This window comes from Eretmochelys imbricata, chromosome 6 (assembly GCF_965152235.1).
Source record: "Eretmochelys imbricata isolate rEreImb1 chromosome 6, rEreImb1.hap1, whole genome shotgun sequence".
NCBI classification, from domain to species: Eukaryota; Metazoa; Chordata; order Testudines; family Cheloniidae; genus Eretmochelys; species Eretmochelys imbricata.
In genome coordinates this window covers 26,955,633-26,979,106 of record NC_135577.1, presented here as the reverse complement: position 1 = coordinate 26,979,106, position 23,474 = coordinate 26,955,633, and the positions used below count along the sequence as shown (strand labels likewise).

Here is a 23,474-nt window from a genome sequence, read left to right as displayed (position 1 = left end):
TCAGTACAGATTTCCTATTAGAATTTAAGAGGTTAAGGAGTAATATGGCACCCTCCCTGACCCTGTTTTCCAGGGGAAATAGGGATCAAAGATGACAAAAGGCCAAATTCTACCCTCCGCTTCATCGGTACAATCCCCATTGACTATCTACAATAGGGGCTGCTCGGATGGGACCTAGAGCAGAATCTGAACCAGAGGGTTGAGAAGGAAAATGAGCAGCTCCCCCCGCTTCCCCAAATGCTTGGGATGATTGGAGTAAGGAGATAAACTGGGGAAAGTGCTGATTGGGAGAAAGATAACACAGGGAGAAGAGGCATCAGACAGACAACAGAATGAAACTCAGTGAGGTTACACAGCTAGCCTTTCCAGAAATGCTTCCATTTTACTGGAAGAAGGTGACAAAACAGAGAGAGTCCCGTGGCACCTTATAAACTAACAGATGTATTGGAGCATAAATTTTCGTGGATGAATACCCACTTCGTCAGATGCATGTAGTGGAAATTTCCAGAGGCAGGTATAAAAATGCAAGCAAGAATTAGGCTAGGGATAATGAGGTTAGTTCAATCAGGTGGGATGAGGCCCTCTTCTAGCAGTTGAGGTGTGCACACCAAGGGAGGAGAAACTGCTTTTCTAGTTGGCTAGCCATTCACAGTCTTTGTTTAATCCTGAGCTGGTGGTGTCAAATTTGCAAATGAACTGAAGCTCCGCAGTTTCTCTTTGAAGTCTGGTCCTGAAGTTTTTTTTGCTGCAGGATGGCTACCTTTAAAACTGCTATTGTGTGTACAGGGAGGTTGAACTGTTCTCCTACAAGTTTTTGTATATTGCCATTCCTAAGATTTAATGTGTGTCCATTTATCCTTTTAAGTAGGGACTGTCCAGTTTGGCCGATGTACATGGCAGAGGGGCATTGCTGGCACATGATGGCGTATATTACATTGGTGGACGTGCAGGTGAATGAACCAGTGATGGTGTGGCTGATCTGGTTCGTATTCACCCAGGAAAGCTTATGCTCCATACGTCTGTTAGTCTATAAAGGTGCCACAGGACTCTCTGCCGCTTTTATAAATCCAGACTAACACGGCTACCCCTCTGATAAAAGAGAGGGTGACTCTTTACCTTAAAAACAAACGTTATCTGCCAAGATCCCGATAGCCTCTTACAAGCTAGCCAACAGTGCGGGAGAGCCAACTCTAGCAGTGCCGCAGCCAGCCCGGCCCCACACAGCACATGGGAATAGCAAGCAGCCCATGCCAAATGCCATCGGTGTCTCAGTTTAGCCCCTCCACAGCACTTAACCAGTGCCAAGCCCCTAAGGGGCCGCCAAACATCTAGTCCCCTCCTCCCGCCCTCTGAAGGTGTACTGGATGCTTGAGGTAGCTCAGTCTCCCACAGCAGCACAACCGCTGGCCTTGAGTTTTCCCCACAGCCCACACAAGCCATTCCTGCCCTGAAGGCGGGACGCATCCTCCGTACTTCGAGCCTCTTGCCTCTACCCCCACAAGCCTGCGGAAAGATGGCTAAAGGCTCACAGCCTCTGTGGACCGCTCTTCTCCAGGAGCGAGCCCCTCACTTTCCCTTCCTTTACAGTCCTTTCCCCTGCAAACTCCTAGCAGCTTCGCTTCACACACTGCGGCATCCCTTCCCTGGTGGGCTTGGAGGAGGAGAGGAACTGTGTGAGCCTTGGCAGCCAGGGTCACAAGATTACAACCTGGGGGCCCAACCCTACAAATCCTTCCTCCTGCGAGTAGTCTCATTGCCCTCAGTGGAACTACTGGTACAGCACACAATGAAATATTTGCAGGATAGGGCTTCTAGCTTTACTCCGCTGGATTAAGTCAACCAAGCAGGACCGAGCTCCGATTAATCTCATTTGGGACTAAACAATGAGCCCTTTGTCAGCTAACCCCTCAAGAGCCCCAGCAGCAGTCTGCCTCTGGTCCATCCCTGCACTGCTGCCTCTCTAAAGTTTAGGAGAGGGAGCGTTGGACCAGCAACAGCAGGAACATGCTGTCACTCTAGTACTTACAGCGTATGCAACTTGGGACACATTAACACCATTACACATAGGCGCTGGAACTAGGGGTGCAGCTGCACTCCCTGGCTTGAAGTGGTTTCCATCATATACAGGGTCTGCAGTTTAGTTCGCACCCCCACTACACAAATTGTTCCAGCACCCCTGCCATTACATTACCATTCACAGTCTCTAGGCCAAAGTAGAGAGATGAAAGTGTCTCTCAACAAAGTTCTTTATCCAGAAGCACTGGTAACTAGTTTGGTCACACTTTGAATTAAGGGTTAATAGATATTTTAATCAATTGTTAATCCATTGTTAGAGTCTGACAGGTCAACAGGTTGCTTCTAAAAACTATGTATCTGTACTAGGGCTGTTGATTAATCACAATTAACAAAAAATTAATCGCGATTTAAAAAATTAGTCATGATTAATCAATTTTAATCGCACTGTTAAACAATAGAATACCAATTGAAATTTATTAAATATTTTGGATGTTATTCTACATTTTCAAATATTTTGGATTTCAATTACAACACAGAATACAGTGCTCACTTTATATTATTTTTATTACAAATATTTGCACTGTAAAAATGATAAAAGAAATAGTATTTTTTCAATTCACCTCATACAAGTACTGTAGCGTGATCTCCATCATGAAAGTGCAACTTACAAATGTAGATTGATTGTTTGTGACATAATTGCACTCTAAACAAACCAATGTAAAACTTTAGCGCCTACAAGTCCACTCAGTCCTACTTCTTGTTCAACCGATCACTCAGACAAACAAGTTTGTTTACTGTTACGGGAAATAATGCTGCCCGCGTATTATTTACAATGTCACCTGAAAACGAGAACAGGTGTTCACGTGACACTTTTGTAGCCGGCATTGCAAGTGTTTACGTGCCAGATATGCTAAACATCCATATGTCCCTTCATGCTTCCATGCCAACGATGTTCATAAAAATATTATATATTATATATATATGCATTAAATTTGTGACTGAACTCCTTGGGGGAGAATTGTATGTCTCCCACTCTGTTTTACCCGCATTCTGCCATATATTTCATGTTATAGCAGTCTTGGATGATGACCCAGCACACGTTCATTTTAAGAACACTTTCACTGCAGGATTTCACAAAATGCAAAGAAGGTACCAATGTGAGATTTCTAAAGATAGCTACAGCACTCGACCCAAGGTTTAAGAATCTGAAGTGCCTCCCAAAATCTGAGAGGGATGAGGTGCGGAGCATGCTTTCAGATGTCTTAAAAGCGCAACACTCTGATGTGGAAACTAGAGCACCTGAACCTCCAAAAAGGAAAATCAATCTTGTGTTAATGGCATCTGACTCAGATGATGAAAATGAACATGTGTTGGTTCACACTGCTTTGGATTGTTATCGAGCAAAGCCTGTCATCAGCATGGATGCATGTCCTCTGGAATGGTGGTTGAAACATGAAGGGACATATGAATCTTTAGCTTATCTAGCACATAAATATCTTGCGATGCCAGCTATAACAGTGCCATACGAATGCCTGTTCTCACTTTCAAATTGTTGCCGGCACCCAGTGCTAGAGGCGAGCAACAGCAGGGGTTCGCAGCCCGGTGTGTGTCACCCAATAATCACAACGGAGTGGAGAAGCAGAAAAGTTTATTTGAAGCTTCAAAGAAGGTACAGGGAGAATAGAATCTCAAATCCTGCACACAGAGCAGGAAGTTACACAGGCTTTTATACATCCTTTCTTCAGCATACTTATCCAATAGCAAGCTGCCCTAAGTATCCATATAGCCAGCCAATCCAGTTACCAGCTAGTTCCCTTGTTCTCTGTACCATTTGTTAAACCATACATAAAGCTGCTTTAATCAGCATTGTTCTTCCACATCTGTCTTGTTTGGCCTTGTTTAGTTTCAGGCAGTCTGACTCAACATATTGTTGCAGATACTCAGCATAACTGCAACGGGGGGGAGGTGGGGGGGAAAGGACACTTGGGCCTATGCGAGGGGGCTTCATTGACACTCATGGTCTTCCATCCCCCCGAGTTACCTAGTGGCCATGCCCCAGTGTCCCCAACAAAATGACATTGTAAATGCTGCCAGCTTCCTGTTATCTCCGGCAATTGTAAACAAACTTGTTTGTCTGAGCAATTGGCCATACAAGTAGGACTGAGTGGACTTTCTAGGTGCTGAAGTTTTACATGGTTTTATTTTTGAATGCAGTTATTTTCTGTACATAATTCTACACTTGTAAGTTCATGATAAAGAGATTGCACTGCAATACTTGTATTAGGTGAATTGAAAAAATACTATTTTTTTTTTACAATGCAAATATTTGTAATAAAATATAAAGTACTGTACACTTTGTATTGAGTTGTAACTGAAATAAAAATATTTGAAAATGTAGAAAACATCCAAAAATATTTAGATAAATGGTTTTCTATTATTGTTTAACAGCGTGATTAATTGAGATTAATTTTTTTAATTGCTTGACAGCCCTAATCTGTACTATCTATGAACATATATTATATCTGCAGTGTAGAGTGGGGCATTTCAGATGCAATGGTGGCATGCAGCAGTGTTTCTGGTTTTGCAGCTATCAATAAGGGGGGCAGGGGGGGAGGATGCATTTGGGAGCAAGCCAATTGCTCCTTCAAGATACCGGGGGAGATTTTTGAAAGACAGAGAAGGCAATCAAGGCACCCAACTCCTATCAAAAGATAGTGGTACGCCTTTGGAAAAAAAAAATCTCACTGCTAGGAGATTTGTGAAAGTGCATGCAGCTGCAAAAATCTCCCTATGAGAGACTATAATTATGAACTGGGTGGGTAGGTGCTCATGGAAACATTTCCCTACTAGAGGATGTGAGAGAGAAAATCACCTTAACCTCCCACACCATTTTTATTCTTCAGAGAAGGATGGTATGAGTCAACCACCCTCTTTAAAAACAGCACCAGGTAAGGGAGAAACAGGCCTGGCATGCACGTGTATATGATGCATGGGCAGACCGTGTGCCCAGCTCTAATGCAAAGAAATACTGCCTTACCGCTCCACAACAGAGGTATCAAACTGCTACCCAGGAAGTGCCCCCCGCCTTATTAAGCTGCTGAAAGACAACCTCGTCATCTTTGTAAGAGCTGAAAGTGTTAACACTATTTTCTGGATGGTCAAGTCCACAATCAGAACAGCGGCTCAAAATGAAGAAGGTTGCAGAAAGCAGCCACAATTAGATAGATTTAAAGCAACAAACCGAAAGAGCCAACAAATAAAAGCTTATGTCATGTCCTGGGAAGCCAGTTCAAAACAAGCAGATAAACTGAACTGGTTGGAGACAGTGGGAAGCTAAAGCACATCAAAAGGATATTTCCTGTGGAAAACCCCAGCTTCAAATGGCTTTCAAGAAGGAATGAAAACATGAATGGGGACAGCAGCTGCCCGTTGGCACATGAATTTGTAGCAACAGGTGCATCCAACGGTCAAGGTCCAGGGCCTTCATCATGTGAGAATCTCCCCCTCCTTCCACTGTGCTTCACTGCAGGCTCCTCCCCTCCCCACAGCAGCACCCCAGGGAGCTCTTTTCTTAACTGATGTTTAACAAGCACTCTGAAGCTTTGGCCTCACCACTGAATCAAAGCAGCAACTGAAGGGCGGGGGACCCAACCAAAACTCTCCCCTCTCCTAACATTAAAACAACATCCAGCTGCTGCACTCCCTCTGCCAACATGGAATGGAGAAACTTGAAGAACAAAACACTGGGAATGAGCATGAACGCTAGCCTGGTCACGGGGAAAGCAGCTTCATTTCTCGGAAGGAAAAATGGAGCCTTCCGGCATACCACACCCAGAGAGCAAAGATGTCTAGTGCTACACCCCATATCCCTTACAGCTTCCCATACAGTCTCTCCTTGCTGGTTTCAGCACTCTCCCCACCTTTGGTAAAACTGATTGAGTTGGTTGTCACTTTACCTCCTTCACATGCATTCCCCTGCATAAAGGCCTCTGCAGAACAGATCTCCATAGGCAGACAAAATGGCCTATCTGCCTCCTACCAATCCCTGCAGCCTAACCAGATCTACCAACTAAGCAGGGCTTCATCCCCAGACAACTCCACGGTTTCCTGCAGTCCCATAGTCATGCCAACATTTGTTAAAAATACCCTAGCAAATTTTGGGAATAAACCCTTACACTAGACACTAAAATATTCTGCAAGGGAAAGAACACAGCAAGCCAGTCTAAGGCACGTTACAGAAGCTCCCGACTGTGAAATGGAAATGTTGTGGGGGAAGGGTTTGGGAGAAAAAGCAGGGTATGGTGTACTGAGAAGGGAATGTGTCTTAATTATAAAAGTCATCCCAGGCTCCAGACTCTGGGAGTGGCAGAGAGCAGCTGAAGGAAATGCTCCGCTAATATTACTGAATGGGAATTACAGTCATCACGGGGAAGCTAGGCAGATCTGTTTCTGAATATAATTCATGAAATTTTAAATAAGAGATCACATCCATTCTTGAGTGTCAGGAAGGCCAATGGTAAGGTGCTCCTACTTTAAAGTCCGATAGGCCCAAGTTGAATTGCTGATTCTGTCACTTTAAAACATTACAAGCACCTGCTATTGGAGCCAATCCTGAGCACATGCATCCTTGCAGAAAGGCTCAAAAGAGGGAGACAAAACCCTGGAGGAAACAGTTTAGCTGTCCAATTGCTCGATTCTCTCCCATTTTGGAGGAAGATGAACAGCTCCTCCCAGTTTCCTTGTCCTCTGGGTCCTCACCTCAGGCAGAAGTGCAGATGAGAGACTCACTTTTTGCCTTGAGAAGGAAGTTGATCTTTGGGCCAATCCCTGGGGTATCTAGAGACCTGGGCTCTCTGCCTTTTCAGTCTCACCTTGTTGGAGTTTACATTGAAAGAGGGGATACTCTGAATAGAGGCCCTGGTGGAAGACTAGGGCCCTTTGTAGATTCAGGAATTAACACCTCCCACCCCTATGTACATCAATAGCAAACTGACTAAGTGTGTCATTTTGGTGGGGGAGTGGAAATTGAACTGGGACACTTTGCTATGAAGCAGATCATATTGGCTACTGCTGGTAGCCGGATATCTGACTAAATGGACCACTGGGTCCAGCCTGGCATGGCAGGTTCTGCCTTTTTAATATTCCCCCAACATGCAGTAGAAAGGGAAAGGATCCAAGTACACTGAAGCTATTGTTACACGCATTTACAACCAATCTATCTCTGCAGCCTCCGGGCACACCAGGCCAGATTTTCAAGAGAGCTCAGCACCCAACGTGAATGTCATGTCGGTTGCAGAGCTCTATGAAAAGGCGGGCGCACTGAGGGCACATGTATCGCGTATATCCAGGTGCATGGATCCATTTATGAACTCTAGCACAAGTCTGAGCAGCTGTTATCACAATCCAGGCATCCCCCATTGTCCCAGTGTACACCAGTTATCCAGATGGCTGTAGTGCGATTGTATGACCCATTGTTTTGACAAGGAAGAGTCGTGTGCTGGTGTTATGGAAGTTTATCAACACAACCAGAGACTGTTTTTAGTATTCACTGAATCAATACAGATCAACAGCCTGCCATTATATTGGGGTTGTCACATGCAGTCTACTGAGGGCCTTGTGAGAGAAGTGGATGGCGGTTCTAGGAGCAATTCTCCACCTACAGGGGGACAGCATTCTTATTTCCAAGTCTCTTCTCGTTCTCAAAACAGGAAGGGATTATCTCCATACCTCTAAACCCCAGAGCTCTACGAGTATCCCATACTGGTGACAGCCACCTCACCCTTCCCTTTCTTCAGCATTTGGAAGGGGACTGCCCCTTAAAATGTCTCCACCTGGTGGAGAAGTGCATATGCAGATATTGAAGACATCTGGTCTGAATGGATAGTGGTGGGGAAGAAGCTATGGGGCTCATCTTCCTTTCACACCAGTGGGAGGCAGAAATCAGGTAAACCTCCATTAAAATCAACAGAGTTAAACTGGAGCAGAGCTGTGGAGAATCAGACTCATACGCAGTTTTGTCTTGAACAGGAATGGAGGATAATTTTTCCAGATGTCCTCCTCCCCTAGGTCCCCATCCATGACAGCATTTCTTTCCTGTGTCTACCCCTGAGAATGCAGGAATTCTTGGTCCACACCCAGTACCCTGCAATCGTCACCTCCCCCGCACACAGCATCCTCAGCATTCCCCTTGCAGAGAGACAGCTGGTTTCAGATACACAGTGCAGAGGTCAAACCTCATAAAAAAAGGGACCTTGGAAAGCAGACGTCCTGCTCAAGCCAATGCTTCAAGGCTTGAGCTGCTGCTCGAGTGCAGACGAGCACAGCCAAATAAGGGTCTTCCATTTCCAACAAGTCAGAATGCTGACCAATTATTGAAATCACATTAAACCTCACACGCCTGGAAAACATGAGTCATGCTGGTCTCCACAATTTATTTTCCATTGCCGACTGTTCCTTCAGTTGCTCCATATCCCTGCAGCAGAGAACCAACAATCCCAAAAAACAGCTACAACAAGCAATCCCTCCTCCCACTTATGTCCAAACCCACCACACAACTCCCTCCTGAAATTAAAGGTTTTTAAAGGAGACTAGTGGAAATGGGACAGGGGAAATTCTCTTTACTGCTTGCACAGAAAAGCTGGATATTTTTTAAAGATGCTTTTCATTTTAACCCCTTTGACTCTAGGATTGGAGATACATGCAACACAGGTTACATTTAAGCAAACAGGATTTGCACATCAAGGTCATATCTTGCTAGTATGAGATATTTTAGTCTATACTTTATTCCATATATTGCCATAATGAGCATACATTATGTTTTTAGGACACCTGCTGTGATGCATGGCTAGAAAGGGTTAAACATCCTGCAAAATAAATAACCCAGAGAAGACATGTGGGAAGATAATGCTTGTGGTTTTGTGTATTTACATATGTATGAGTAGGGTGGACAATGTAAAACAGTCCCTGTCTGTTCTGTATTCTTATAATTCAGAGGTCAAAAGAACATCCTATTATGTAAATGAATTGTAAGCACCGGATATCTTGGTATTCATCTCTCTTTGAAATGTACTGTGAATGGTGGAGGAACAAGCAAATGGCCTTATGTTAACTCATATAGCTAAGTGCTAGTGATGGACCTCCTTCAAAGTCATCCTGATTACCTTTTGTTCCCTGAGGAATTCCAACTTGTCAAAAGACATGAAATTGTATAAAAGATCCTTGGGTCCTGATTCTGTCATCTCAGATTTGCTTAGACTTCATCGGGGAAGTTTGAGTCGCAAGACTGAGGTCCCAGTTATGCTGGTACACCGTGAATATGAGATTTCGTCATTAGACTATGACCTATGAACTGAATTCTAAAGGAACACTTTGCAACTAGGAAGCTCACCATCTCTGCTGTGAATCTGCACCTCAATGAATTGAGCTCACGTCTGTATGTATATTGATATTTTAACCATACCCTTATGTTTTTTAGAAAAATTTTGTTTAGTTAGTAAGAATTGGCTGTAGCATGTATTTGGATAAGATCTGAAACATTCATTAACCTGGGAGGTAATGAGTCCGATTCTTTGGGACTGATAGAACCTTTTCTTTTATATGATTAAAGAAGATTTACAGAAATTTTCATCATATTTGATGTGGGTACCTGGATGGAGGCCTGAGGCTGGATCACTTTAAGGGAACTGTGTTGTTTGGACTTCTGAGTAACCAGTAAGGTAATAAAGAAGCTGTTTTATGCTGGCTTGGTAAATTTAAGTACTGGAATATCCACCAGCTTTTTGGGGAGGTTGGCTGCCCCATTCTTGCAGTTCACCCTAATTGAGTGACCATAGCTGGCTCTCCACTAGGAGCCCGGTCACACCTGCGTATGAACAATGCTTTCCGTTTGCATTTCTGGGTGTGTCATGCTTCACTGGAACAGGACAAGTTGTGCAGGTACCATCACCAACGGAGATGCATACAAACCTCACTCCCTCTACACCCACCCACCTACTTCTCTCCCAGCACTACTTACCAATATAGAATGTGTTAGGGGCCTGCTTGTCACCTAGATGTAAGTACAGGATATTTGTGGTCTGCGAATCATGACGGAGCCAGAGTGCCACACCAAGAATGATTCCTCCTGCGAGCTGGGTAGAAACCAGAGAGAAGGGGACACAATTAGCAACACTCATTCCATCACATGTCCCATCATACAGTCTATTTACATAGAAGACAAGTCCTTCCAGAGGCCTTACCCAACATGCAGGGCACTGGCAAATCATATAAGGAGACATCTCGCTTTCTACTAAGCTTGTCCAATATATGGCTCATATATACACAGAGAAACAGAATGCATCAAAACAGCTCACTCTGGGTGCCCTTTGTCCAATATATTGACCATACCCTCCCCGCCTAATGGCCTTGTCTGTTTCCAATTATGAGTTCTCCCATTGATTCTGCAGCCTCTCTGCACATAGATCTTCCCCCAGATCCCCTGAGAGTTACACATGAGGGGTTGCAGAATAAGGCCCTTCATCTCCAATAGGCTTCATTACTAGGCTATCCAGGCTAAGTTTGAAGAGCAGAGTGACAGATTTCAAGGCTGAATGACAGGTCTGTTCCAGGCACAGGAGTGGCTCCAGAATACCTATCCCAGTCCATCTCACAACTAGTAGCTGCTCAAGAGCCATGCATTTCTTTTTATGTTTGTCTAAATACTTTTCAAAACCTATGGGCTAAGTCCTGCTCTCTCTTTTGCTAGAGGTTGGAAGGAAAAAGAGAAGTGAGAATTTCCCACCCCAGCAGCGCATGGGTAGTATTTCAGTGTAATGATTCCCTGAGTGCTAGGCCAGAGAATGACAAACATGCCTTCTGGCTCTCCAAAGCCACAAAGGCCAGGATCTGTCACAATGGGGTGTCTAGCATTGTGCCCCCTAGGGAGAGTCTCTCTCTGGTTCCTGTTAGGAACAGGGGCAAAGTGCGCTGCACAGCACATTTCCCCAACAGTTCTGAGCCATCCTGCTCTTGATAGGAAGATTCGGGAAACTTGTTACACCACCAGCTCTGGTTCCTTCACTCTCTGCCTCGCTAACTCCTGCTCAGTGCAGCTGAAGCATCCTGCCTCTGATTACTTTGTTCCCAGTGCTGTCCTTACATTTATCCTGGATGTTAGCTATTTGGCATAAGAAATCCCCAAGAGCACCAAGCCTCTAAGTTAGAGGTGCGTCCTATGGGTTTGGCCTCATACAATCCTCTGGAGCCCCTTCAGAATGTTGTACGCCTCTTTGTAAAAAAAGGCGTAATTTTTCCAACCTCTCAATAATTTAGCTCCTTACATTCCTGTATGTTTAAACTGGAAAATGCACCAATCTCCGTCTCAATAAAGTTGACCAGACCAGACGTGTGCGCACTATTGCAGGTGTAATTGTTTGGACTTTTCATTTATATTTTATACAGCACCTTTCATCCTGAAGATATCCACAGTGCTTTACAACTTGTCTGTAGGGACCACTTTCCTATTAGCAACAGGCAGAGGATTCTAGGGTAAAATATTGCTAATGTGCAGTGGCTGCTGTTACAAAATTATTTTTTAGGAGGGGAAGAGAGCAACATCTGCAACTGAAGCTTTAAAGGTAGCTTTTAGACTGAGGTACCATTTAAGTTTTGTCTCATTGGAAGTGGAGGTAGTAAGTCTGAAGACACATGGTATTGCTCATCTATGACGTAGGGACAGAAACCAGGTTTATTTTAGATATCTTTAGCTACACATCCCAGGATTCACTATTTTTAAACATTGTGCTTATAGTGAAGTTATCCTACACTGGGATGTGTTATGCTTTCACACATCACCTTTGGTTGTGTACCAGTTGTGACAGGGAGTTACGAGAAAACAGTTTCTAAGGTTTGTCAATTTCTCCTTCAGACCTGCATTCTTTTCCTACTCCCAATGCACAGTTGCATTTATCTAGTTTTGTGGCATCTAGAATTTGACCAAACACAGCCTAGCAAGTTTTCTAGAACTCCCAAAAACCACTTGCCACAGGAAAAAGGTTTGATGACAATCAGCCTTATAGAAGCATGCTTAACCGGTGCATATTGATGCTAGGTAACAACAAAAACTCCAACATCCTGCACATGCGTAGCACACGTTATCAGAAGATCCATATGAACTTGGCAAAAAGCATATTCCCCTGTAAGCATCCCTCTAGGCATTTAAGGTAGCATTTTGAAGAGTGCTTAAGTGACTTAGGTATGTCTGAAAATCCCTCTCTTCCCCCCCGCCCCCAGGCTTTTCCTGTGCATCGATCCGACTGTAGCCACACTAAACAGCAGACATTGTTTTCTTCAAGAGATTTTTGGGATATCTGATCTCCAGCAGGGATAGCCAGAGTCCTGTTTACTCCTCACCTTCCCACTCCCTTGTGGAATGTCTTTGTTAAGAACCATAGTCATTTCTCTAGCAACTAGTTTTCCAAGGTAATTTTAAAAAAAACAAACAAAAACCGCATCAGGTGTTCCTTCAGCCCATTCCAAAACACATAATGGTTAACAACTCCATTTCTCCACAGAGATGGCGATTACCTCAACACATACAAGAAGATCATCTTGTTCAGCAGGCAACCTGAGGACCCATAACCCATTGATGGATGTTATTCAGAGAGGAAGTATATAGAGAATTCCATGAGTATCAGAAACAAAACATTTGTTAGCTTGCATCTTTAACAAATATGGCACTTGGCTGACAGTAACTTAGGCCACCTCCCTGCTTATTCAGAAACTGTTCTGATCTAATTCGTAGTAGCATCAAAACATGACTCGGCATCAATTGTTCCTTGAGAATTTCAGTAAAATAAATATATTTATGTATTTATTTTAAAAGAATCAGCGGTAACTAATTGGACAGGGCAAGACACGGGATGACAGTCCAATGCTCACCTTCACTGAAGAAAATCTTCTGGGATGATGAAGCCACCTTGCAGGGAAGGGCAGTACGCAAATCTCCCAGTTAATTTATTATATCCGTACTACTTGTTTATTCAGGAGATCACAATAATCAGTTTGGACAAACAAAATCAACTCAAGTTCTCTCTTTGACAGGCATTTCTTGTACTTAACTTGAGGGTTTGAACTCAATTGGAGTTGCTGGATGCTCAGCACTACTGAAGATCAGGCCATTTATTTAGGTCTTGTCTACGCCACACAGCTTTTAGTGACAAGGCTGTGTAAAGCTCTTTTTCGGCACTTTTGCCAACAAAATACTTCCAGCCCTGCAAGCGGCGTTAGCTTTGTCCAGAGCCACATTCACATTGCCACTTGCGTCAGCAAAATTTTCATCTTTAGTGGGGGGGAGGAAGCTTTTTTACCCGTGAAAGACAAAAGTTTTGTTGACAATTTCGCAGCCTCGACAAGCTCTAAGGTGCCTAAATATAGATTTAAGAAACTAATCTGAGGGATCCTTTTTTTTTTTTTAAAAAAAAAGCCATTAAATCTCCAGTGCTTCTATGGATACCACCACAAGTGCGTACTAAGAGGAACATAAGAACTGCCATAGTGGGTCAGACCAAAGATCCAGCTAGCCCAGTATCCTGTCTTCCAACAGAGGCCAGTGCCAGGTGCCCCTGAGGGAAATGAACGGAACAGGTAATCATCAAGTGATCCATCCCCTGTCGCCCATTCCCAGTTTCTGGTAAACAGAGGCTAGATAGGGACACCATCCCTGGAACAGCACAACTAGCTGATTAGGCAGAAAGGGCTGCCCTACCTAAAAAGGCCTACTATACAGCAGCAGAGTAGAGGGACTAGAGCATGCATATGTATGCACACACACACAAGTTCCAGCTATGAAATCTTTATTAGCAGCCAACAGGCGGAGTCACTTTCCTGTACGCACAATAATGCACTCAGTCCTGTCACACTCTCACCAAGGGTTTCTGTTTGGTCTCCGAGGATGAACTATGAAATTCTCTGGATTAAAAGTTGAACCTAGGAGTGGACTGCAAAGCTAGACTCGCTGTATTGGGTTTAAAGGTGTAACATAAACACATGCCTCCATAAAATAAACAGGCACATGATTGCATTAGAATTGAGGTACCATTTGTAGTCACTTTGTGCTAACAGGGAAGATGTGCCAGTCCTAATGCCACTATAGCACTGACAATTCTCTGAACAAAACCTTCTTGGATAAGAGTATTATTGGGGGTAAGAGGAATAATTAATAAATAAACAAAAAACACAACATGCTTCCTTGAAAAGGTGGCGGCTAAGACTGAAATACAATAGAATTGAAATACTCATACTGCAAAACTGGGGGATTACTTAAATGACTCCTTTTCAAACCTCTCTTTTTGGGAGTGACTTATTCAAGCTAAATGTTTCCTAGTAGGACTTTTCTCTGACCCATTTGACACAGTCATACCCATTCTACTGTAACAAATAGAATCTTATTTAAATAAGACATTGGTTTCTGAAGTAAGAAAATCTAATATATTTAAAGGGAGATTTCCAAGGCACTTTCACTGGTGAGGCCTACTCAAACTCCATTTTATCTTAAAGGTCATAGCCTTCGTACCAACTTGTTTTAAAGGATACATGTGAAAGAAGGATGACTTTTATTTAAAAAAAAGACAGCAGCTCTTAAAAAGAGGGCTGATTTTTGACAGGATCCCTAAATTAGTCATAAGTACATGAGGGATCGACTACAGGTTATATGACAGTCCCATAAAGAGATTCTTTAGTAATAGTTCAGAAGACTGTAGTTATACATTTGCAGGCAGAGTCTAATGCTTGGGACCACTGCATAAGCAAATGTCAGCTGGGCTTTTTCAAGTTATTCAGCACTGGCCTAATTTGGCTCCCACTGAAATCAATAGGCGTTTTACCATTCACTTCAGTGGGAAAGTTAGACCAACATGGAGTCGTTTTGAAAAGCTCAGCCATTATGGTTCTTAAGGAACTAGCCACTTATTCTTAGACTCAAACATATAGGGAGAGTGTATAGCACAAGAGTACTCTAGACTAAAGAAAGCTTGACTTGTCCACTTACTGGTACCAGCATCCCCAGTAGTGTCAATTGTCCTTGCTGCCTCTCCAGTTCTCTTTGCCTGGTCCCTTAATCACTTGCTTCTCCCCAGCTCCTTTAACAACTGCAGAATTTATGATTTTACTTGGAACATTTTGGCCAGTTTTAGTGGAATGCCTTCTTATAACAGGACAAGATTAAAAAAACCCACACAAAGAACAAAATAATTTTATTACATTACAAGAACGCAGACCAAGTTTTCAATGAGATTGGAGTCAGCTTGAATGCACAATAAAGCGCACAGAACCACAGGTGTGCAATGGCAAACGCCATTATGAATGCAAACTGCATGACTGCACATGTAAATTGCTAGTTAAGAGCCTATGTCCACACATGCACAATCACTCAATCTGTGCATACAATTAAAGAAATTATGCAAGCATGGAAGTAGATCCTCTGAAAATTTAGCCCAGTAAGGGTCTAGAGATTTTGCCCAAGTCAATTTCCTGATCCTCCTCCCCTTCAGCTGAGCTTTCAGTGCTTATTATGAATAGGGAAAAACATTGCACCTAAGCCCCTCTCAGAACTTGCTTCAGGCAGGCCAACAATCTCCCAGTACTTGCTATGGAAAAAGTGATTGTGGGGAAAAGAAAAAAAAATGAAAAAAATCAGTGTTCTCTCCCTTCCAGCTTCCCAAAAGCAAAGAAGTAACAGTCATCAATAACAGACAGCAGCTGCATTAAAGCAACACTGTCTGCTGGCTTCACGCTCAGAAGAGAACACTTTAACTCCTCGTGGTAAGAGAGGTCAGACACTTTCGGCTACACTTCTCTAGTTACAAACTATAGAAATGATCCCTGAAAGTATAGTCTTCCAATTCAGCTCCAAGTAAAGTAGCTAGGAGCTGACTTTAACAAAAAAAAAAAAAGGGAAACCAGAATCCAGTCTGGAGTTTCTCATTAGTTGTCTAGGACGATAATAAAATCCACATTTGTTTATTCACTTGGAAAAAAGAGAAGGGCCCATAATTAATCAATGCCACTCCTAAAGCAGGAATCTGTGTGCAGCCCCTAGGAGGAGAACCATCCAAAGAAGATTTCTGCGCTCACTTTGACTGGACTGTTGAAATTCTGTGCCTCTTTTGGCTGGCTCAGTCCCTGCCTTCACCCATCTCACCATGGTTATGAACCAGCAAATGAGATCACATTTGGGAGGAGTCCAGGAGCAAGTTGTCTCAGAGCTTTGAAGAACAGAAAGGGGAGTATTTAAAGTGTTCTCTTATGTGAGACCGAGAGAGAGAGGATTCTAAACACTTTTTTCCCCATTATAAAGTTAAAGACAGAACTATGGATCATCATTTCCCTGAAAAACATCCTTCATAACCACCAAAAATATATTAAACATAGTTGAGGAATCCGGTCACTTGTGGTTCCAAAGGGAAGGAAGCGGGAGGGAGAAAACTCATTGGATTGCCATAGTAACCCTGGCTTCCACTAGAAGAACCTTTTTTTTTTTTAAAAAAAAAAAGTTTTAAAAGAACAGCCCAGCGACAGCTCATAAAACCTGAAAGGAGAGCTAGACACTTCCACAGACAGCAATTTCTCCATTTGCTTTTTCCTTCAGGGTTCGTGGAATTTTGGCAGAGTGAAAAACAAAAACACACTGCACTGCTCCTGCTGTCTCACCACTTCCCCTGACGGCCATCTCTTGCTCTCAATTCCTCAGCACTCTGATTTAACACCAGTATGGTAAACAGTCCTCCACCACCACCACGGTAGCACCTTCACTCACATACTGTAAGCTGGCTGCAAGTGGTAACTGTCACTCTCTCAGAGATGACCTAGAAGCAGCACATGAACCTGGATGAGGTTTGGATTGACTAGTACTGATCTCAGTAACACCTGGCAAGCTGTTCTCGCAAAGTTTCCACCATCTTGTTCCCTATGTGTGCTATGTTCCAAGTCCGCTCTGATCATCAACCGCAATTTGGATCTAGGGATGAAAGTCCATCCAAAATGTAAGAGGTTCAAGAAGGTTTGGGTCTTATCCCGGCCCCCTCAGCATTTCTTCTGCAGACCACCTGTTTCTCTCTACCTTTCCACTAGAACAAAGAGGGCCTTCAAATATGAACTTCAGTCCAACAGTGCCCAAGATGTGAGCCAGCTGCTATCTATTATTTATATTACAATAATGCCTGGAGTCCCCAGTCAAGATCAGAGTCTCATTGTGCTAGTCACTATATAGGAGACATAGTAAAAGACACATTGTAAATTGGGCGGGGTGGAGGCAGGGAAGAATCTAAGCTGTGTCTAGCACTTCCTAATTCACAGTTAAAATGGGCAAACTAATGGAGGACAAGAAAGTGCTTTCACACCTCTCATCAAACTGAATCTCTAAGGTATTAATTTGTGGTCTGTAAAGCAGTAAACACCACGTGTCGTTCCCTGTGGTACTGAATGAATGGCTTTTAGATTGGAGATGCAGAATGAAATTTGGCTAATCAACTTTAGAGAGGAAGCCTCCCCCTCCCCCCTGGTTTAACTTCCTGCCAGTACTCGTGTCTGGACCTTAAAAGGCCAGGTTTCATGAGAGTTTGAGATGCGGGGAGCGGGGAGGCATGAGTACAATTCCTTTAATTTGGTTAGCAGCAGGGAAACAACCTTCATTTCACTTCCTAGGGGGCAAGAAATCCACCACTGGGGGTTAACCTAGTTCATACATAAGAACAGCCATATTGGGTCAGACCAAAGGTCCATCTAACCCAGTATCCTGTCTTCCGACAGTGAAGGTTCTTTCCAGGTTCTGTATTGCATTAGAATACTTTCGTAGTGGTACTTCAATGCAAGCACTTGTTGGACTGATGTTCTGCAAACCACACAAACACTACATTAAACACACCTCAATGTATCAGACTACACACTTTATTTCAGCTTAATAGGAGAGCTATTTTACTTTAGCAGCCAATTTCTAAAAGCATATTTACAGACTTTAATCTCTCTGTAATGAGACCGACTACAATTAGGCCTCAAAATATGTTTTTAATAATTAATTGGAACGTAACATATTATAGCACTTATGAAAGCTAAATTGAATCCTTATTTCAGATACTTAAAATGGAGACCAAGGCTGCAGTTAGCTGTTTGAGGGGACAAGGACTGTACGAACAGTTCATTTCTCTTATGTCCTGCACCAAAAATTTTAGGGGTGGCCAGTTTTGCTGATCTACCTGGATTGTGACAGCACCTGGAAATGGGTGGAGCAACAGAACAGGTGTTTCAGATGAGTTAGCTAGATGGCACTAGACTATATCTGAAAGTTGCTCCTCTATCAGGACTGTTTGCTATAACTTCTATCTAACAACCAAGAAAGCTTAATACAAACAATGTGACTTACCCAAACTTCACCTCTCTGTGCATCTGTTTTCCCTCCCACCTTTTGTCTGTTCTGTTTAGATTGTAAGCTCTTCAGGCAGGGACTGTCTCTTACTATGTGTATTCACAGCACCGAGCATTATGGGAACCTGATCTCAGCTGAGACCTTCAGGCACTACTGTAATACAAATAAAAATGCTAATGGAAATTAGGAGTTGTACAAAGCTGGTGCTCGGTTTCCTCCTAGATCCAACTGCCTATATATTCAGTTGAACATAACTTGTAAAAGCTATTTGTAACAGCACCATGTGATGATCCCAGGTCATATGCACAAATGTTTGCAAACTAGTCGTGGACATAGTTGAACTGAATGACTATTCAAAATTAGAACAAGAGTTCACAGAATGATTTGTTGTAGTCAGATTTTTTTTTCTAAAGTACAGTTATTCTTATTGTTACTTAAATAACCTTGAGCTTTCCCCACTATGAGCCAAACAGCTTTCAAAGTTACCCTTCCCTACACTCGCCCTTTTATAAATTCAGAGGGAAATCCAGTCTACTTTACAACATTCCATTCTACACTGCTGCACTCCCCCCACGTTTACATTATTAGTGCAGGGCTATCCAGGACAAGGAAGTGCCTGATCCTAGAAAACGTGCCCCATCTATGCCTTTCCCCAGCGTACACAAGAGGCTCACAGTTGGGATTTGGTAAGAGGAACTCATCTTATGTTAGTTCAGAACGGTTCTAATTTTAACTACAGTTTGCCTGTTACCATACTGAATATCAGTGAGATCAAGACAAGTTTTTTCCATAGATTTTCAAGCCAGAAGAGATGATGACATTCTAGCCTGTCTTCCTGCATAGCAATGATCCCTGCATTGTGCCCAACAGCTGGTGGTTGAGCTGCAGCACATCTTTTACAAAGATACCTGGAGTCATTGAATCAAGATATGGTAGATTCTCCATCACCCAATTGTTTGGTAATCTGTTCCAATGGTTAGTTAGCTTCACGGTTAAGAACTTTTTATCTTACTTCCAGTATGACAACTTCTAGTGCCAACTTCCAGATGTTGGATCTTTTAATGCCTTTGCCTTCTAGAGTAAATATCCTTCTAACTCTTGCTCCTGTGTGGATACTGCTAGACCAATCGAGTCATCTCACCCGTCTCCTCAATAATCTCTGCACATTGAGCTCCTCAAAATCCCTCATTTAAGGCATCCCTCAGCTTCTCTGAGCTCTGTCTCCAATTTTTCAACATCTTTTAGCTCCAGAACTCCCCAGAAGACTGAAGCCAACTAGTCAAGAGGATTTCCATGTCACATTCTGAGGGATGCACAGATATATTGGGGGAGGGGCAGGGGGAGGAAAGGGGAGATGAGGAAGGAGAAAAAGACAATGGTCTGAACTTGGGTCTTTCTCCTGTTCCAGAAATTAAGAGTAGCCACTGATTTTGGGTGCTCAACAGCTGAAGTCTGATAGTAGCTGGGGCTGAGAAAAAGTCTCAAAGTTAGGCCCAGGGCTGGAGATCCATGATGAGAAGCCCCTCAAAATCAGGGGCCCCTTTTGAAAAATGTATGTATAAGCCTTTTCTTAGATTTAGGTAAGAACTCCCTATTTCTCCCTCCAAAAGGAACTGAAAAGTGCCTTTGGAAACCTCTGTGGTGGTTATTCCCGTCTTTCTTCAGTGGGCTCCATCTCTGGGGCTCACTGCTCACTTACCGTACCCCAGAGGCTCTGTCTAGTGCAAGCAATAACATTCATACAGGACTATTGCTAATATAGTTTCCCTGGCCAGCATGGACAGAGATTGCTACTCCCAGACAGAGTCAAACTATGTTAGAGATTATTGTCCTATGCTCTGTGCTGTTCAGAATTTTCAGTTTCCTCCACCATTCCTCTAGCATCAGTGGAGTCGCCATGGTGCTTGGAGTGGTAGGACAGTGTTGAAGTTGCAGACTTTTCTTTTTGAACACCATGAACTAGGCTCAAAGTAGGTTTATAACCATGTTAGAAAACATGTTTTCTAGAAACTGAAGTCCCTGTCCACGCTGGTTAGGGAAGCCATGTTAGAACCCTGCTAGCAGCAGTCCTGTTTAGACACATTTGTGGCTAGCACGTCTCAGCCACAGAGTAAACATGGCTGATAAGCTATTACAGTACCGCAATGCTTGCCAGCGTGCAATCTCATGCACTCCAGGGTGCATCGTCCTGAAAGTCAGGAAATTAGAGTTCAGTGACATTGCTGCCCTTGGCAGGGAGAGGTTGTCAGGGTTGCCATGCCCTGGGATGACAACTACAAAACTATGTGCCCATGCATATGACAAGAGGGAGGCAGCTTCCAAGTGTCCTGAAGGGGAAGTTCTTGATGCTCACCTGAAGAGAGTCTTTTTAAGGTTAGCTACTGGCAGCGCTCAGCACATTCACCACAAAACAAGGATGGAATGCAGCCCTTTCAACGCTTTAGTCTTTGGCCTGGTCTACAATTAAAATTTATGTTTACTTATCTATGGTGCTCAGGGGTGACCTAACCACCAGCGTAGATTCAGCTGGTGGACGGAAGAATGCTTCCATCGACCTAGCTCACTGTCACTTGGAATGGTGGTTTTTCTACAGCAATGGAAATAATCCTTCTGCCAATGTAGGATGAGTCTACAATGCCTTAGCAATGCCAGTATAGTCCCTGAAGTGTAGACAGGGCCTTTGTGCAAGAAGAGCTAATGTGAGGCACTGACAGAAAAAGTTAGTTCTCTGAGCAAGGTCTGATCTCATCCACAGGAAATTGAGGAGTGTTTCTAAAAATTGATTTGCCAGCAGGATGTCTCATTTGCAAGTGACATACCAGTCAGTCAGCACTGTAACTAGTGAGCTGCTTGTATCTTTTGCTCTCCCCCTCTTCAAAAAAGGCAGACAAATACGTGATGTATATCCTGGCGAGTACACAGAGACCAGGAAGCAGGCGCCAAACCAAAAGCTATTCTGGATAAAAACCGGCTACCTAAGTGCCAGCTGCTTCAGTGGGAATTGAAAAGATAGGAGTTGTCTGGTGAGGTGACTTCAAATCAGCTGTGATCCAATTATTAAAGAAAAAAGGGTGTAGTGTGTTCTTTGGCCTATTTCATGAAATCCAAGTAGACTGTTTGGGGTATGTGGATATGTCAGACACAGATGCCTGGGGGTGGGAGTTTGACGGTAATGTCCTAGTTCTGCTCATTAGAGAAACTTGGTCCATATGCTGTAAAGATTAAAGTTACTCATTCAATTACACCCAGACACATAACCTTGGGAGATAGGGCACTTCAAGTGTCCTACGTGGATGCCTACCATTAAGGCTCAAACCAGCTGAGATTCAAGCTGCATGCAAAATTGCAAGAGTTATTATGGGTGACCCTGGGCAGTTAGGCTAAGCAGATTCCCCATCATTATCCTGGGGACAGCAACAGCCACAGACCGCTGGTAGGACCTTGACTGGATATGTTCACCTGCTGAAGGGTTGCTGTTAACTGACTGTTTCAGTGACCCATCCAAAATTCACCCAGTTTACATGGGCTGGATAGGCCAACAAAATGCAGAAGTTGCCCAGCGACATTTCTTCTGAGGGCAAGCAATTAACAGGGCCCTTGAGATCACGCATGGAATGAGGTAGTGAATTCCCCGCCCTGAGGCTCAAACTCCGAGAGGGCAAATGTCTTCCAGGAAAAGCAGCAAGATGTTCCCTAAATGACATCGACACTTGCCAGAGAGTTGAAGTCCATTCACCTCGTAGCAGAGAAAGAATCCAGTGAGAACGATAAAATATACCACCACCACTACTCCCCCAGCATTTAACTTCAGTTCAAGTGATCTGGCACCTCTCAGGATCAGACCCTCAATTATGCTCTTTGCGCGTGCGTGCACACACACACACACACACACACACACACACACACACACTCTCCGCCCCCCCCAGTAAGCAGCTCAAGAATCACTCTGAAAAGTAAACATGGTGGGAGTGAAGGGGATAAACTAGCTATTTATTACCTTGTGTACTAGACTGGTAACTTAAGACTCGTGTGGGCCAACAACAGTGCAAGATTCCCACTATAGGGATTTGCAAGTGCTTCATGGGCAGAGACTGAGCTTTTTTCATAGTGGACATACGCCTCTCTGTCATGAGAGCTGATGGACACCAAGAGCCATTTTCTGGGTCAGCTACTTTCATAAGCTACTTTACATCCCTGGCAGACACATCAAGCCTGTGGATCGGCTTGCTTTAAGGAACAGGTGGATCACAACTTTCCACTGCTATTTCAGTGGACCATCAATGAAATGCTACAGCACCAGGGAAGATGCCTGTGCCAAGTAAAACTATTTCTCCATGTTTATTTTTCCCCCCTACTGTTCCTCACATGATCTTTTCAACTGCTGGAAATGGCCCATCTTGATTATCACGACAAAAGGTCCCCCCGCTGGTAATAGCGCACCTTAACTAATCACTCTCGTTGTAGTGTGTATGGTAACACCCATTGTTTCATGTTCTCTGTGTATATAAAAGTCTTCCTACTGTATTTTCCACTGCATGCATCCGATGAAGTGAGCTGTAGCCCACGAAAGCTTATGCTCAAATAAATTGGTTAGTCTCTAAGGTGACACAAGTCCTCTCCTGTTCTTTTTGCATGATTCCAGAGTGAAGCCTGATTTTCAGAGGGTGCATGCTCAGCACTATCAGGGTGCACCCAGAGCCATCAGATTTCTCCTAAGCAAAGAAGAGCCTGTATTTTAAGGTCTGAGAACTCAGACAGAAAATAAAGAGCCTCCTGCCATAGCCAATGCAGATACAGAAGGGAATATTAATGTCACCAGGACCATTCTAGTTCGAGTATTATGATACATCAATTTCAAAGTCATGAATTGGACACCCAAACCTGCATTTGTGCCTTTGGAAAAAAAAAGTCTCCCCCCCCCAACCAAGTGATAAAACTCCCATTATATTAAACCATCTCCATTAATGCTACCACACAAACACCAGAAACCACAACCACATACTGAACTACATTATTGGGCCGGTCAGTTGATAGCTGTTTGCTTATCACAGTACAAAGTACC

General features: G+C 43.5%; 1 protein-coding gene and 1 pseudogene across 1 annotated transcript in view; both read right to left on the bottom strand.

Annotated features, from left to right (window-relative positions):
* Positions 1 to 23,474, bottom strand: part of CD81 (CD81 molecule) — a 78,669-nt gene that overhangs the window by 36,938 nt on the left and 18,257 nt on the right. Inside the window, exon 2 of the mRNA XM_077818275.1 lies at positions 10,031 to 10,145. Coding sequence (XP_077674401.1) covers positions 10,031 to 10,145 — 115 coding nt within the window. The remainder of the gene's footprint in view (positions 1 to 10,030; positions 10,146 to 23,474) is intronic.
* On the bottom strand, positions 15,685 to 15,889 carry LOC144267177 (small nucleolar RNA U3; annotated as a pseudogene).